Source organism: Oryx dammah, unplaced genomic scaffold, assembly GCF_014754425.2.
Source record: "Oryx dammah isolate SB20612 unplaced genomic scaffold, SCBI_Odam_1.1 HiC_scaffold_10, whole genome shotgun sequence".
In the NCBI taxonomy this organism is placed as follows: Eukaryota; Metazoa; Chordata; class Mammalia; order Artiodactyla; family Bovidae; genus Oryx; species Oryx dammah.
Genome location: NW_024070194.1, coordinates 30,852,093 through 30,870,094, shown reverse-complemented (window position 1 = coordinate 30,870,094; position 18,002 = coordinate 30,852,093). Strand labels below are relative to the sequence as shown.

At 40.4% G+C, this 18,002-nt stretch overlaps 1 protein-coding gene across 3 annotated transcripts in view; it reads right to left on the bottom strand.

The window, feature by feature from the left end:
- EBF4 (EBF family member 4) overlaps positions 1 to 18,002 on the bottom strand; it is a 56,781-nt gene that overhangs the window by 26,405 nt on the left and 12,374 nt on the right. For all 3 annotated transcript variants that reach the window (XR_005722332.1, XM_040247795.1, XM_040247794.1), the window contains 4 exons: positions 17,928 to 17,991; positions 17,701 to 17,756; positions 16,128 to 16,201; positions 15,132 to 15,200 (listed from right to left, as the gene is read on the bottom strand). Coding sequence is in view for 2 of the 3 variants with exons in the window: in XM_040247795.1 (XP_040103729.1) it covers positions 15,132 to 15,200; positions 16,128 to 16,201; positions 17,701 to 17,756; positions 17,928 to 17,991 (263 nt within the window). In the remaining variant the exon portion in view is untranslated. The remainder of the gene's footprint in view (positions 1 to 15,131; positions 15,201 to 16,127; positions 16,202 to 17,700; positions 17,757 to 17,927; positions 17,992 to 18,002) is intronic.

Here is an 18,002-nt window from a genome sequence, read left to right as displayed (position 1 = left end):
AGAAAAAAGTATGGATGGACTCATATTTCCTACCTTATACCAGGATAAATTCCAAATGTATGATTTCCTCTTCCAGCATTATGGCAGACTACATGTCTTGAAGTGCCTTCCCATTACAACTATTAATAGATCCTGTGCTTTTATCTAAAAGGTAAGAAAAATCTCCAAGGATATTAAAAATAAAAAAACAAGTGAGTTGAAATCTGAGTGGAAACCATGAACTATCAGGTAACACAAACATTAGGGCTGTATGTGTTGTGGGTGCTTAGTCACTTAGTTGTGTCCAACTCTTTGCAACCCTTTAGGCTACATAGCCTGCTGGGCTCCTCTGTCCATGGGGTTTTTCAAGCAAGAATACTGGAGTGGGTTCCCATCTCCTCCTCCAGGGGCTCTTCCTGACCCAAGGATCAAACCTGTGTCTCCTTTGTCTCCTGCACTGCAGGTGGATTCTTCACCTGCTGAGCCGTGGTGGCAAATGGCAATACAAACACTGGAATGGAGAATAGAGACAACTCAGAAGAAGGACCTGGATCCTCTGGGGAACTTAAAAAGGTCCCAGGTTGATAGCACCCCCTGTTCCTGTTAGAATCAAATGCAAATCCTTCCAGAAGAAAGCTTACCCTGTTTTGGACCCAATTTGGTTAAACAAAATATGAGCTGAAATTATCACTGCCATAACAATAATGACAGAAACAGCAAACCAAGAAACAAGCTTCATGAAAGGTACCAGAAGTAATGAAAAATAGATTTAGAACCCCAAGGACTTCAGTGTTGGAACTGCCAAAAACAGAATGTAAGAGAAGCACAAAAACTTTAAAGGGATATAAAGTTAATTTTAAAAATGAGTAAGTAATAAGAGACTACCCAAGTAGTCTGAAAAAGAACTAAGTAGAACTTTTATAACTGAAAAATAAAATCAACAAAATTATAAGCTTACTATAACTAAAATTACAATATTGGATGAATTAAACAATAGTTTGCTGCTGCTGCTGCTAAGTTGCTTCAGTTGTGTCCGACTCTGTGAGACCCCAGAGACGGCAGCCCACCAGGCTCCCCGGTCCCTGGGATTCTCCAGGCAAGAACACTGGAGTAGGTTGCCATTTCCTTCTCCAATGCATGAAAGTGAAAAGTGAAAATGAAGTCTCTCAGTCATGTCCAACTCCTAGCTACCCCATGGACTGCAGCCTACCAGGCTCCTCCGTCTATGGGATTTTCCAGGCAAGAGTACTGGAGTGGGGTGCCATTGCCTTCTCTGAAACAATAGTTTAGATATAGCCAAAAAGAGAACCAGTGAGTTGGAAGATGAATAAAAATAGTTACCTAAAATATAATACAAGGTATTATATCAATTGAAAAGTCTAAATTGAGAGTCTCATTTAGAGTGCCAGAGAAGAAAAGAGAGAAAATGAATGAGATGTAACAGTAGACAAAAGCTAAGAAATTTTCAGAAGTGATGAAAGATATAAATCCATAGATATAAGTAATTAATCAAATTCAAAGCAGGATTAAGAAAAATCAACAACTACACATATCAGAGTGATACTGAAGAACTCCAAAGACAGACATTCTTATATATAGCCAGAGAGGAGAGGGAATTCACCTATAAAATATGACAACTGTGCTTTTCTTTTTTAAATTAATTTTTGTATTGGAGTATAGTTGTTTTATAATGTTGTGTTAGTTTGTGCTGTACTTTTCAACAGCAACGATGGAAATATTTTTAAAATGCTAAGTTAAAAAAAATAACTAAATTAATAGAATTAAATTCCCAGGAAAACTATTTTTAGAGAAGGACAGTGATATAAAGATATTAAGAGCAAAACATAAGTGAACATGCTCTTTACCACCACAGACCTTCACTAAAGTACAAATTTCTAAAAGATATACTTCAGAAAGAGAGAAAATGACCACAGAGGAAGTTGTGAGAGGCAAGAAGGAAAAGAGCAAAAAAATTTGATAAGTCTAAAGACAAATTGTTCATATATAAGAAAAAGAATAATAACAATGGCAGAATTTTAAAAGAGGTAAAAATCTCTGCTACATGCCTTATAAATCCCTTGGACTTCAAGGAGATCAAACCAGTAAATCCTAAAGGAAATCAACCCTGAATATTCATTAGAAGGACTGATGCTGAAACTGAAGCTCCCATACTTTGGCCACCTGATGCAAAGGGCTGACTCACTGGAAAAGGTCTTGATACTGGGAAAGACTGAAGGCAAAAGGAGAAGGGGGCAGCAGAGGATGAGATGGTTAGATAGCATCACCAACTCAATGGACAAGAATCTGAGCAAACTCTGGGAGATCGTGTAAGACAGTGGAGCCTGGCAAGCTGCAGTCCGTGGGGTCGAAAAGAGTTGGCTATGACTTAGCAACTGAACAAAAACAAGATCAGTGGTGTGCTGGTAAACGTTTAACAACCACTTCTAGAGGGGAAAACCCCTTATTTATGTTTGTTGATTTCCATGGTTTTATATATATATGTTCCCCCGATGGCTGATTTCAAGCTACCAATGTGATGCTACTAAATAAGGTGTTAAGAAGAGACGCTAACAATTTGCTCCTGTGGACCAGTATGAGCCAGCTCCAGCATACATACCACTGTCAAAGATACTAATATAAGTCAGGAAAGGAATTACGAGTATTTAGTAAATTTCAAGGGTAATAAATAAAAGCATAGACATGAAGTAAATAAACTTCTAAACCAGTAAATGGAAAAACTGAATAAGAGATATATTCACTATGTCAAACAAAATATTCATTTTTTTTTAAATAGCAAGAAAGGAAAACAAAGAAACAAAAAAGTGGAACAAATACGAAGTGCAAAGCAAGAGGGTAGAAAAGAGTAGAAGTAAATCAATAATTTCAATAAGTACATAGATAAACTTAGTTAAATAGACTAGATTAAAAAAATAAGTCCATCAATATATCATTAAAAGAGAAATACCTGAAACATAGGGACATATAATGGTTGGGGAAAAAAAGGATAGAAAAGGGTATATGAAACAAATATAACCAAAAGTTGAGAGATCCTTTAAATAATATCATATAGGGAATTCTTTGGCAGTCTAGTGGTTAGGACCCACTGTTTTCACTGCTGAGGGGCCCAGGTTCAACCCCTGGTTAGGGAACAAAGGTCCCATAAGCCATGAACTGTGGCCACAAACATATAAATAAGCATCAGATAAAACAGACTTTAAACAAAACTATTGTTAGGAATGAAGGATCAATGCTGACAAAAGGTTCAATTCAGAAGGAAGCTGTAAGATTTTAAAACTTGTTCACACTTAATAAAATAGTCAATATATATACATATACACACATATATTACTAATTATATATTAATCTTCCACATGAACTTTTAGCTTATCTTTGTAGGATAAAATTAATGAAACCCACAATGATAAGCTGAAAGTTCATGTAGAAGATCATAATCTCATCTCTCTATTTTTAATAGGTCAAGCAGACCTATTTAATAAATACAGACAGACCTGAACATCACAATTAACAACCTTGAAAAAACAGGCATATATAAAATGGTAGACCCAGGTAGACACACAAGGAGGTTTGAAATTAGTAACAAAAATAACTAGGAAGATATCAAACGTTTGGAAATCAAGAAACACATTTCTACTTTTGCTTCTTTTTAAGATCGAGTCACAGAGACACCACAGTTATTACCAACAACACAGCAGACAAAATACACAAAGCACCACTTTTAGAGACAGCAGACGATAAAGAACAATGACTGCTGAAGGAAGGGAAACAAACAAGGCGAACCTGACTAATTCCTAGCATACTGCTTTGAGAGTTTCCAGGCTTCAGCACTGGGACGGTACACTGAGGCAGAGCACAGCAAACTCCTAGTGTTGAGGAGACAGAACGAAGTATCCAGGGAAACCAAGGGAGCTAGACTGTATAGGGTGGAGTCTCACAAAAGAGAGAAATGCACAGAAGGAGTATACATCCCTTGGTATGTGAGGAAACTAACCGATGCCAGAGGAGTAAAGGGGACAGTCTTGGTGTTCACAGAGTGAGGAGAACAGTCCCTATTTCTAACAACTAGAGTGAAAAAATTCACAACTCATGGGACGTTGGATAGAGTTCTCAGGAAGGTATTACTTTAGTAGGGGGGAAAATTAGTCCCAGATTGAGTACCGCTGTGGACCCATCTAATAAATCGTTAAAACAAGACTCAGAAAGATCAAACTGTTTCCAAGTAACTTAACTGCATCCGAGAATAAAGAAGATTTACAGGGATACAAAATTATCCTCCACCAACAAGGAAAAATTCACAGTGTCTGGCATCCAATCACAGATTATGAGCCAAGTCTAGATGCAAAAACAATATGGCTCAAAATGAGAAGAATAATCAATCAATTGATACTGACATAGAATAGATACAGATTTTAGAATTAACAGGGAAAGACATTAGAAGAGGTATTTTAATTGTACTTGGTATGTTGAAAAATTTAATCAGAGATATGGAAGATATAAAAAGATATAGATCAAACTTGTAGAGATGAAAATTAAAATATTTGAGATTTAAAAAAAATATTGGAAGCGATAAACCATAGATGAAACACTACGGAAGAACATTGTAGATTAGTGGGCTTCAAGGCACAGCAGTAAAAAATATCCAAAATGAAAAACAAGAAAAACATCCCCTCAAGTGAAAGAATTATTGGTGAGCTACAGGACAACTGAAGAAATTTAATACTTGGATACCTGGAGTCCCCAAAGGAGGAGGGATGAAAAAGATTTGAAGAAACAATAGTTAAAAAAACTTTCCAAATGTAGTGAAACTGTAAACTCTTAGATCCAAAAAAATTAATGAACTCCAAGTACAAGAAACATGAAGAAAACTATACCATAGCACATCATAGTCAAATTGCTAAAAATGAATAATAAAGAAAAAATTTTAAGGCAGTCAAAGATAAAAGAAATGTTATGTACACAGTAATAAAGATAATGATGGTATCATATTTCTTATTGGGAATGCAAGAGAAAAGACAGGGGAGCAACATTTTAAAAATAATAATAATTACTACTACTACTACTACTACTGCCAATCTATAATTCTATACCCAGTGAAAATATCTTTAAAAAAATACATGAACTATTAAAGGATGCCATTCAGGCATAATAAAAATAATACCACATGGAAACCTCAAATCTATGGAAAAGAATGAAGAGCACTGGAAATAGTTACTACATGGCTGAACGTATATGTGTGTGTGTGTGTGAAGTCACTTCAGTCATGTCTAACTCTTTGCAATTCTATGGACTGTAGCCTGCCAGGCTCCTCTGTTTATGGGATTTTCTAGGCAAGAGTACCGGAGTGGGCTGCCACGCCCTCCTCCAGAGGATCTTCCCAACCCAGGGATTGAATCCAAGTCTCTTATGTCTCCTCATTGGCAGGTAGGTTCTTTACCACTAGTGCTGCTTTGGAAGCCCTGGGTAAATGTATATTTTCCATATAATTCAAATCTCTTTAAAACTAATTGACTTTGAAACTAGTATCAATGTACTTTGACTAGTATGAATGTACTGTGGGTTATAGAACATACATAGAAATAAAATTCAAGACAATAGTATGAAGTGGTATAATTGAAGACAGAGGGCAATAAGTTAAAGACATGTCCTAAATTAATATTAAAATAACAAAATAAATAATTTTGCTAATAAACCAACAAAGGAGACGATGTTGAATAATTTTAAAAACCTGAATAATCTAAAAGAGTGGAAATAAGGAAAAAGAACAAAAAAGAGACAGAACACATAGAAAGAAAATATCAAGGTGATAAGACTCAAACCTAATCGTATCAGTAATCACACTAAATGTAAATGATCTAAATGTACCAATTAAAAGTCAAAGATGATCAGATTAGACAAAAAGCAGAACTATATGCTGGCTATCAGAGGTGTATGTTAAATATAAAGACACAAATAGATTAAAAGGAGGGAAAAGATTTATCATGCTAATAGTAGTCAAAAGAAAACTTGAATGATGATATTACTATCAAAGTAGGTTTTATGGATTCATAATAAAAGGGTCAATTAAACAAAAGGGCATAAACAATCCTATACATCTATGTACTTAATAACAGTTTTCAAATTATATGAAGCAAGACTGATAGAACCTCAAGGAAAAACAGACAAATCCAGAATATCAGTTGGTCATTCCAGTACCCTTTTCTCAATAACAGGAAAAAAAAGGCAGAAAATCAGTCAGGACATAGACTGAAACAACACATCAACTAACTTAACCTGTTTGATAGTTATAGGTCACTCTGTCTAAAACAATAAAATACACATTCTTCCCAAGTGCACACAAAACAGTTACCAAAGTAGGCTACATTCTGGGCCATAAAATTAGTTTCAAAAGATTCAAAGGATTAAAATTATACCAAGTGTACATTCTCTGACAATTGAATTAAATTAGAAACCAGTAATGGAATTATCCTAAGAGAATCCCCAAACTTTTTGAAACTAAATAATACATGGGTTAAAAAAATTCAAAAGAGAAATTAGAAAATATTTTTAATTAAATGGCAATAAAGCATAATTTGTGGCATGATACTAAAGCAGTACTTAGGGAGAAATGTGTAGCATGAAAAGTTTATTTTAGACAGAAAAAAAGTATGTTTTAGACAGAAAAGTTACTCAAATAAATGACCTCAGCTTCCACTCCAGGAGACCAGAAAAAGGAGAGGAAATTAACCCCCAAATAAGCAGAAGAACTAATAAACATCTAAATAGGAAATAGATAAACAATGTAGAAAATCAATGAAACCAAAAGGGTTCTTTCAGAAGGTCAGTAAAATGGATAAACCTGTAGCCTGACTGATTAGGAAAAAAGGGAGAAGACATAATTTGCCAATATCAGACATGGGAATGGTGACATCACTGCAGATTCTAAAGATATGGGATAGGGAATACCACAAATAATTTTATGTCAACAAATTCAACAACTGTAACAAATGGACAAATTCCTTGAAAGATACAAATTACTAAAGAACATTCTAGAAAAAATAGATAGCCTATTCTGTTAGAGACATTAAAATTATAGTCAAAATACTTGCCACAAAGAAAAGTCCAGGCTCAGATGACTTCACTGGTGACTTCTACCAAACACTTAAGGAAGAAGTAATACCAATTATATACAAACTCTTCCCAAAAAATTGAAGAGTCAAAAATACCTCCCAACTAAATCTATAGGCCAGTATATCAGCATAAAAAGTGAAAGTGTTAGTCACTCAGTCACATCCGATTCTTTATAACTCCATAGACTGTAGCCTGCAAGGCTCCTCTGTCCATGGAATTCTCCAGGAAAGAATATTGGAGTGGGTAGCCATTTTTTTCTCCAAGGATCTTCCCAACCCAAGGATTGAACCCAAGTCTCTCACATTGAGGGCAGATTCTTCACCATCGGAGCCACCAGAGAAGCCCCATATATCAGCATACCTGTCTGGTTTTGATATATCAGATATTAGATATACTGATATATCAAAACCAGACAAAAAGTTATAAGAAAATTAGAAAATTGCCAGTGGCTTTTTTCACAGGACTAGAGCAAAAAATCTCAAAATTTGTATGGAGATACAAAAGATCCTGAATTCCCAAAAGAAACTTTGAGAAAGAAAAACAGACTTGGAGGAATCAGGCTCCCTGACTTCAGGCTAATAAAAAGTTACAGTCATCAAATCAGTATGGTACTGGAATGACAATAGAAAAATAGATCAATGAAACAGGACAGAAAATCCAAAAATAAACCCATACACCTATGGTCAATTAATCTATGATGAAGAAGGCAAGACTACACAATGTTGGAGATGGTCTCTTCAACAAATGATGCTGGGAAAATTGGGCAGCTATATGCTAAAAAATGAAATTAGATCATTCTTTAACTCCATACACAAAAATAAGCTCAAAATGGATTAAAGACCTAAATGCGAGACTGGATACTATAAAACTCCTAGAGGAAAACGAAGGCAGAACAGTCTCTGACATAAATTGCTGCAATATGTTTTTCAAACTGTCTCCCAGCATAATGAAAATAAGAACAAAAGCAAATGGGACCTACTTAAACTCAAAAGCTTTTGCACAGCAAAGGAAACAATAAACAAAATGAAAAGACAACCCACAATTTGGGAAAAAATATTTGTAAATGATGTGACAGATAAGGGATTAGTCTCTAAAATTTTAAAATAGCTCAAGATGCTTAACAAGATCAAAACAAACAACCCACTCGGAAAATGGGCTGCTGCTGATGCTGCTAAGTCGCTTCAGTCGTGTCCGACTCTGTGCGACCCCATAGATGGCAGCCCACCAGGCTCCCCTGTCCCTGGGATTCTCCAGGCAAGAACACTGGAGTGGGTTGCCATTTCCTTCTCCAATGCATGAAAGTGAAAAGTGAAAGTGAAGTCGTTCAGTTGTGTCCGACTCTTAGCGACCCCATGGACTGTAGCCCACCAGGCTCCTCCATCCATGGGATTTTCCAAGCAAGAGTACTGGAGTGGAGTGCCATTGCCTTCTCTGCAAAAAATAGGCAGAAGACATAAATATACATTTCTCCAAAGAAGACATACAGATGGTCAAAAGACACATGAAAAGATGTTTCCTATCACTAATTATTAGGGAAATGCAAGTCAAAACTATTAATACAATGAGATGTCACCTCATCTCACCTCATCTCATACTAGCCAGAATGGTTATCGTCAAAAAATCCACAAGCATAAATTCTGGGGAGGCTGTGGAGAGAAGGGAACCTCCTATACTGTTGGTGGGAATGTAAATTGGTACAGCCACTATGGAGAACAGTATGGGGGTTCATTAAAAAACTAAAAACAGAGCTACCACATGACCCTGCAATCCTACTCCTGGGTATATATCCAGAGAAAAACAAGACCTAAAAGGATACATGTACCCCAGTGTTCACTGAAGCACTGTTTACAATAGCCAAGACATGGATGCAGCCTGCATGTCTATAGACAGAGGAATGTATAAAGAAGATGTGGTATGTATATACAATGGAATATTACCCGGCTATTAAAAAGAAAAGAAATAATGCCATTTGCAGCAACATAGACAGTGTCATATGAGTGAAGTATGACAGAGAAGGAGAAATATCATATGCTGTCATTTATATGTGGACTCTAAAAAGAAATATTACAATTGAGTCTATTTACAAAACAGAAGCAGACTCACAGACTTAAAGAACAAACTTATGGTTGCTGGGAGGAGGGGGGCAAGGATCAGGGGAAGGGATACTTAGGGAGTTTGGGATGGACATGTGCATACTGGTATATTCAAAATGGATAACCAAAAAGGAACTATTGTATAGCACATGGAACAATGTTACATGGCAGCCTGGATGGGAGGGGAGTTTGGGGAAGGATGGATACTTGTATAGAATGGCTGAGTCCCTTTGCTATTCACCTGAAACTATCACAACATTGTTTGCTAATTGGCTATACCCCAATATAAAATTTTAAAAGTTTTTAAGGAGAAAAAAAACAAAAAAGAAAATCAGAGACAACTATTCATCATGAACATGCGAAGACTCTAAACAAAATTTTATTAAATCAAATCCAACAATATATTAAGAAGATAATACACCATGACTAAGTGAGGCTCATCTTGGAAATGCAGGGTTGGTTTAACATCAGAAAACAAATTGATGTAATTCATCATATTAAACTAAAAAAACAAACAAGATCATCTTAATAGATGTGGAGAGAGCCCCTGACAAAAGTCTAATATTGATTTCTGATTAAAAAAAACAAACCTCTCAATAATGAAAGATAGTAGAGAACTTCCTCAATCTGACAAAGGCATCTACGAAAACCCTACAGCTATACACACACACATACAGACAAAACATACTTAAGGGTGAAAGACTGAGTACTTTTCACCTAAGATGAGGAGCAAGATAAATATCCATCTTTTCCACTGCTACTATCAACACTGTACTGGAAGTTCTAAGCAGTACAATCAGGCAAGAAAGATAAATAAAAGACATCCAGATTGGAAATAAATAAATAAAAGTGTCTTTATTTGCAGATGACATGTTGTCTATAAAGATAATCTGTTGGGTTCTTTAAAAAGCTACTAGAACTAATAAGTGAGTTTAGTTAGGCTGCAGACTACAGAATCAGTTACATAAAAATTCATATTTATGTGTATCATAAATAAACCATTAGAAATTGAAATTTAAAACATTTACAACAGCATCAAAATAAACAAATAATAAGGGATAAATCTGAACAAGCAATGTGAAAGATCTGTACTCTAACGATTATAAAATATTGATGAGAGAGATTGAGGAAAATGTTCATGGGTTGGAAGACTCAATATTGTTAAGAGGCCATTTTCTCCAAATTGCTTTTTTAGATTCAAAGTAGTACCAATCAATAGCTCAATGGGATTTTTTTTGTAGAAATTAACAAGTTGATGCCCAAATTCATATGGAAATGCAAAGGAAAAAGTTGCCATGAAGAAACAAAGTTGGAGGACTTATATTGCCTTATTTCAAGAATTATTATAAAGTAACAGTAATCAAAACAGTGTAGTATTAGCATAAAAGCTAGAGTAAGGAATCGATGGAACAGAATAGAGTCCAGAAATAACTCCACATATAAATAAACAATTGATTTTTTTTTACAAAGTTTAAAAGAAATAGTACTGGAACAAGTGAATATATATATATATATATATATATATATAGTAAAACAACAAAATGTCTTGATTCTATACCTCTCATATCTACAAAAATTAATTCAAAGTGGATCCTACACCTAAACAAAAAACCCAAAGCTATAAAACTTATAGAAGAAGGGGGAACTTTTCTGTGATCTAGCTGAAGATTTTTAGCTATGACAACAAAAACACAATACACAGAGGAAAAAATGTATAAATTGGACCTTATCAAAATTAAAAACTTGTGTTCTTCAAAAGCACTGTTAAGAGGGCTTCCCTGGTGGCTCACCGGTAAAGAATGCGTCTGCCAGTGCAGGAGACATGGGTTCAACCCCTGATCCAGGAAGATCCCACATGCCATGGAGCAACTAAGCTAGTGCGCCACAACTACTGAGCCTGTGCTCTAGAGACCCAGAACCTCAACTACTGAGTCCACATGCCAAAGCTACTGAAGACTGCACCCCCTAGAGCCTGTGCTCTGCAGCAAGAGAAGCCCCTGCAATGAGAAGCCTGCACACCCCCACTAGAGAGGAACCCCTGCTTGCTGCAACTAGAGAAAAACCTGGGCAGTAACGAAGGCCCAGCGCAGCCCAAAATTAATTCATTAATTAATTTAAAAAGAATCTGATGAGAATGAAAAGACTAGTTATGGATTGGGAAATTTTTTTAAATTAACTTATCTTGGGCTGCACTGAGTTTTCATTGCTGCATATGGGCTTTCTCTGGTTGTGGCCAGCAGGGCCTACTCTTTAGTTGCAGTATGTGGGCTTCTTACTGTGGTGGCTTCTTGTTGCAGATGCACCGGCTTCATTAGTTGCGGCACACAGGCTCAGTAGCTGTGGTGCATGGGCTAAGATGCCCTGCAGCATGTGGAATCGTCCCAGACCAAGGATCGAACTCATGTTCCCTACATGGGCAGGAGGATTCTTAACCACTGGACCACTGGGGAAGTCTGGGAAAAATTTTTTTGTAAAATATTTATCTAATTTTTTCCACAGTATATAAAGAACTCCCACTCAGTAATTTAAAAATAACCCAAATACTTGACCAAAAAAAAAATATATATATATATATGAATGGCAAATAAGCACATGGAAAGATGTTCAACATCGTAGTCACTGAGTGAGTGAAGTCACTCAGTCGTGTCCAACTCTTTGTGACCCCATGGATGGTAGCCTACCAGGCTCCTCTGTCCATAGGATTTTCCAGGCAAGAGTACTGGAGTGGGTTGCTATTCCCTTCTCCAGGAGATCTTCCCAACCCAGGGATCAAACCCCGGTCTCCCACATTGTAGGCAGACGCTTTACCATCTGAGCCACCAGGGAAGAGCCCTGGGGATATGCAAATTAAAACCATAATGAGATATGACTATACATCTATTAGAATGGGTAACATTAAAAAGAGAGATCATTCCTGTGCTGATGAGAATGTAGAGGAATTACAACTCTCATACACTGCTGGTGGGAAACATAAAATGGTACCACTGCTTTGGAAAACACAGTTAGGCAACTACTTATGATGAATGATCAGTATCTAGGATCTATAGGATCTATAAAGAACTATTAAAATCAATCACAATTCCTGGTGATTTCAGTGTCAAGGTAAATACATAACTCTTCCAATACAGTCTTCTCTCTATTCCTTTTGTATCTCTCCTCCACTGGCCTTGCCTCTACACTCCCCTGGCCACACATTACCAATAAACACACTTTCCAAATAATCCTACCTACAGGCAACCCATTCCTTAACCACCAGCTCTACCCCCTTCTAGTATCTTAACTCCAATAATTCTTTGGTCCCATCAGAACCTATGCTCCATTCATCATCCTTTCTCTTCATCTCCCATACTCTTCTCCTTTGTGAGCTTATATTCCTTGTTCTATTTTTGTAAATACCCTTTGCTTACACCTTTTACTCTCTTGCCCTCTCCTTTCATTGTATTCACATAGCAAACTTCTAACTCTGGCTATATGCAACCACTCAGCTGTTCTGCACATGCACTCCTGTGGCTCAGCAGAGCTGGGGGAAATTGCTCACTTAATTTATAACCACAGGACTTCCCTAGTGGTGCAGTAGATAGGAATCCAGCAGCCAGTGCAGGGGACACGGGTTCAATCCCTGGTCTGGGGCGATTCCACATGCAAGGGAGCAACTAAACCTGGGCGCTGCAACTACTGAACCCGTGTGCCACAACTGCTGAAGCCCACACACTCTAGAGCCAGCAAGTCACAGCTGCTGAGCCCACACGCAGCAACTACCAAAGCCCGTGTTCTGCAAGAGAAGCCACTGCAATGAGAAGCCCGTGCACCATGAGAGAGTAGACCCTGCTCTCCACAACTAGAGAAAGCCTGCATGCAGCAACAAAGACCCAGTGCAACCAAAAATAAATATAAATGAACAAATTAAAAAATTCCTGACCATAGGGAATTCCCTGGTGATCCAGTGGTTAGGACTCAGTGTGCTGGCTGGGGAACTAAGATCCCACAAGCTGTGTGGTGAGGCCCAAAGTGAATAAATTTTTTAAATAAATAAATAGATAAGTAAATTTATGAACATATCTCAGGTGGGCCCTTAGTGGCACTTGGCAATCACAGAACATTTCCATAGTCCCCTCACTCTCCTGGAAAACTATTTCGTGTCCTAGTGTCTCCCTCTCCATCCTCACCCTCAACTGTTGACCCTGTTTCCTATTTCACTGAGAAAACAAAGCAATCAGAAAAGGACGTCCGCAAGCTCCAAAGTTGGATATATCCATTTGCCCACTTCCATGCCCAGATTCTCTGTTTTCCCTGCTGTCTCCGTGGATAACTGTCTGTGCTCCCAGGTAAAACCAGTCCTCCACCTATGCAGGAGACACCGTGCCCTTTGCTGTCTAGAGGACATTGCTTCAGTGATTCTCCCTTCTAACTCTTGCATCATAATTTTCCATTTCCTACTGGATTTTTGTCAGTAGCATCTGAACAAGATATATTTTTTCTTAGCCTTACACTGTGCTCCTGCCGCCACCTTATTTCTTTGATCCCTTTAGGGTGAAAGTCCAGAGCTCCTCTGGTCACTGTCCCTAGTGTCTCCTCTCATTCTCTCTTAGATATACTCCTATCAGAATTCTGCCCCTTTTGCCACCGAAATAGCTCCTGTTGAGGTCAACAATGTCCCCCACATTGCTAAATCTAATGGTTAATTCTTATTCTTTTTATCATCTCCATGAGCAGCATTTGATGCAGTTGACTACAGCCTTCTTTGGGGAAAATTTTTCTAGCTGGGCTTCTGGGACTCTGCTCCCCTGATTTTCCTCCCACTTTACTGCAGCTGCTTCTCAGGCTCCTTTGCTGGTTCTGCATCTCTAGACTATAGCAACAGGCATTCTCAAAATAGCTGGTATGAATATCAATTGGTATAATTGCTACTGAGGGCAAATTGGCAATAACTATCAAAAGTACAAATGTACATCTCCTTTGACCCAGAAATTCTGCTTTTAGTAATATCCTTCATATAAATGTACACATATGCTAAATGACACATGGACAAAGTAATTCACAATAGCATATTTTATGCCCAAATAAGAATGAAAACAACCAAAATGTCCAGCAATAGACACTAAAGAAATTACGGTCCATCCGTATAATGGAATATTTCGCAGTAGCAAAAAAAGAATGAGGAGGCTGTTTGTGTCTGCATTTTCTTGCACAGGCTAGCTCAGGAAGGATACTCATGAAACTGGGGACAATGCTTGCTTATTTGGAGGGCAATGGGTGAGTCAGAGGCAGAGGTGGAAGACCTTGCTGTCAACCCATTTAAACTTGAATTTTTAGTACACTGTGAATGATTTCTCTATTAAAAGGAGAACAAGGCAGGGTTTAGTTCCAATATGGAATGAGTTCTAGGATATTAATATATTGTTACAAATAAAAAAGGTAAGTATTAAATACAAAAGATTGTGTACAATATGCTATATGTAGGGGTAGGGCAGACTTACTTTTCATTATTTACTCTCTTGTGTTATCGTTTGAATTTTGTACCTTATATATATATATTTCCTGTTCAGAAAGAAAAAAATGCATTTTCACATGCATCACCTCTACAGTCCTATGACTGAAACTCACCAAGTATTTCCCTATTTTTCTAACAAAGGAAATGAACAGAGAAGTTAGAGGAGGCACCAGGACCGGAGACCACTTTCCCTGCCACTCCCTGTTAGTTCCTCCAGCTGTGGCATCCCTACCACCTCCCACCCCTGTCTTCTCTGGCTTCTTCCCTCAGGAAGCACAACTCCTAAGTCCAGCCTCAGAAAGTCTGCCACCAGGGGCTTCACTCAGGGGACCGTTTCCCTTGCTCTGAGCCACCAAAGTGTGGCGGGAGCCGCCGTGCTCTGCAGCTGATTGCAGCCTGCCCTGCCCTTACAAGCCGCCAGGCCCTCCACCCCTGGCCTGTACCTGTCAATGATGACGGGGTCTGAGGGCGTCTCATTCCGGTTGCCACAGCTCTTCCGGTCACAGCATCGGCTGAAGGAAAGGTGAGGAGGGAGGGAAGGGGGAAAGGAGAGGGAGATTACAGTGTGGGGTGCGTTTGTGTGCACGTGCACGTGTGTGTGTGGCTCTAGGGTGAGGATGCTGATGTCCTATCTCTGAGTGTGGAATTCCTGGCCCAGAAGGGCTCACTCCCAGAACCCAGCCCTGGGGATAAGGTTGGCCAGGAAACCCTTGTCCCAAAGGCGTGCTGCTCCTGGAAGATCCAGGAAAGGGTAGAATGCTGACTATCTACTCTCTCTGTACCCTTTTTATACATATAGAAAAGAGCTCCAATTGTAAGCACGTATCACAAGAATTTTCACAAAGTGAGCTCACCCATGTAACCAGACCAAAAAATACCATGTGACCAGCATCCCAGAAGCCCCATCCTGGTCACTGCCCTTCCCAAGGGTAGCCACTGTTACAACCAGATTTTTGAACTCTAGTTTCTTTTCCATGTGTGAGGAGTTGCCTAGGATGACCTTGTCTGACTGACACCTCCTGGGGAGCCCTTGCCTAGAAATGCCAAGCTCTGGGGTAATGGGGAAGGGGAACCAAGAGCTGTGCTCCACCTTCCCCATCCTGCCTGACCAGGGGTTTCCCGGAAGGTCACATAAGAGGCAGAAAAGTTTCCTCCTTCAGCTCTGGAGCTAATCCAGGAGGCCCAGGCCCTGCCCCCACCTCCCAGCGAGCCCTCTCCAGAGCTTTATTAGTTAAGCTTCCCAGTAGCAGCAGGAGGCCTTTCTTGCACAAACAGTCGGAGAAGCCACATAAACAGGCCAGGCTAATGGGGCCTCAAGGACCCTCTCCTCAGCCAGCACTGTGCCCAGGGACCTCACTCTTCCTTCATCACCTCCCCCTGCCAGGCTTCCCTGGGGATCAGTGGGGAGGGGGTTGGGCCAGCGCCCCAGCCCTTCTCACCTGCACATGATCTCATGAGTGAGCAGCACACGGCACATTTCAGGGTTCTTGTCCTGCCCTTCGTAGATGATGGCCTGGGGAAGAAGTGCACGAGCTTGGGGGGAAGGAGGCTCCTCTCGAGGCCAGGTGAGGGGCAGGTGGGCCCTCCTCCCAGAGAAGAGTATGCCCTCCAACTCTCTCTGGGGGCCCAAGAGTGCAAAGCAGGAGCTGGGAACCTGGCTTCCCAAACCGGGACCACCATCAGAATGGGCAAGAATGGGGTGAAGTCTACAGATTCTGTCCACAGGCAGCACTTTCTGGAGCCAATTCTGCCCTGGGGCAGGGAGGTCCACTGATCACCCTGACCAAGACCAGGCATATACTCCAGACTCCACGGTTCTCACAGGCATCATCCCCCCAGGCTCTCCCGCCAGCTCCTCGGCTGCGCTCCCCATCCCTGTCATCTCCGCAGGCCAGGTCAAAGGCTTCCTCTGGGACCACTGGATCAGCCCCCAACCCCTCAACCAGTCCCCAGCCTCTCCTTGGCCTTGAAGCAAGGAGTAAGCTTCCCAAACGCACATTTGGCTTCCAACTTAAAACGTCTGGGCCTACCAGCCATCCCTCATTTGTGGGTCTCTTTCTCTGTGGACAGTCTCCAACCTCTTCCACGCTTGTTGGCCATACAATCCCACTTTGCCACTTCCCAGTCTGCCTCTCAGACCATAGTGACCACAGGCATCCTAGAAACGCACCACTTCTTCCTCTACCCTGGGATTGGGTGGAGGCTGCTGGAAGCCTGTCTGTGTGGGAAAGCCCAAGCCTCCACCTCCAGTTCAGGCCACTGATTTTCACATCTGAGACTCAGCCCTGTTCCTTACCAGCACACAGAGTTCTGAAAAGCCTAAGGCTGCAGAGTCCATGAGGGCTGACTCAGATTTAAGTTGCCCAGCGCTCCTCTGGCTGGCCCCAAGCCTCCTCCTTTCCTCTTTTCAAATCAGCAAGGTGCTGAGGGCCAGTGTTGGAAGCTCTGGAGCCCCACCCAGTGCTGGACCAAGGCACCCATCCCTGTGTTAGCTGCTAAGGGCTTTCTCTTGAGAACTGCTCTCAGCGGATAGGAGCTGCTTCCCCTGAAAATGTCTGGAAGGTTACACACTTCCCTTGGGAGTGGTCCCCAGCCAGTAACTGACCAATACAGGGGACAGAATCTTGGCCTCCTTGTCTCAAGGGGCAACAACTCAGTGCCATTCTTCCTCTAGCCTGAGGATCAGGCAGAAGCTAGACTCCAGCTGACATCACATTCTTGCTAAGCATCCCCTGCTCTGTCTTGCTTCTCCGTGGTCCCCTCCTGAGATCTTCTCTCCTCTCCCTCAGTAAACCCACCTAAATCTCCATCTGAGCTGAATTTCTAGATAACAGGACCCAAGAGCAAAGTCTTTGTGAAAAATGTCTTTTTCTTGTCTAGCGGACAAAAGCCACATATCCTCCTCCTGTGGAATGTGGGGAGTTAGATTGGTGAGGATGAAGCGCATGGGGGATGTGGAAGCAGGGACAAGGATGCTTGTTCCGATCTCAGGGGAGATGGTGGCTGGCTCACCTGCTTGGACATGGAGTCAATGAGACGCACGTAGAGATCCTGTTCTGTCCGAAGACCTGAGGGTGGGAAGGCGGAGAGGTTTGTTATTTAGGGAGCTCCTGTGGCTTCTGATGACTAAACATACTCCACACCCTCCCCAGCTGGAGCCAGGCCCCCTCCACTCTGACAGAGGGGTACTATGTGTCACATGGTGCTGTGGTACCCCATGGGTAGTGGGCTTTACTCACCGTTGTTGTATACCAGCCGGAGGCGGTAATGGATTCCGTTGTTTGTCTTTTCAGCCCCAGGCTCCTGCAGGGATA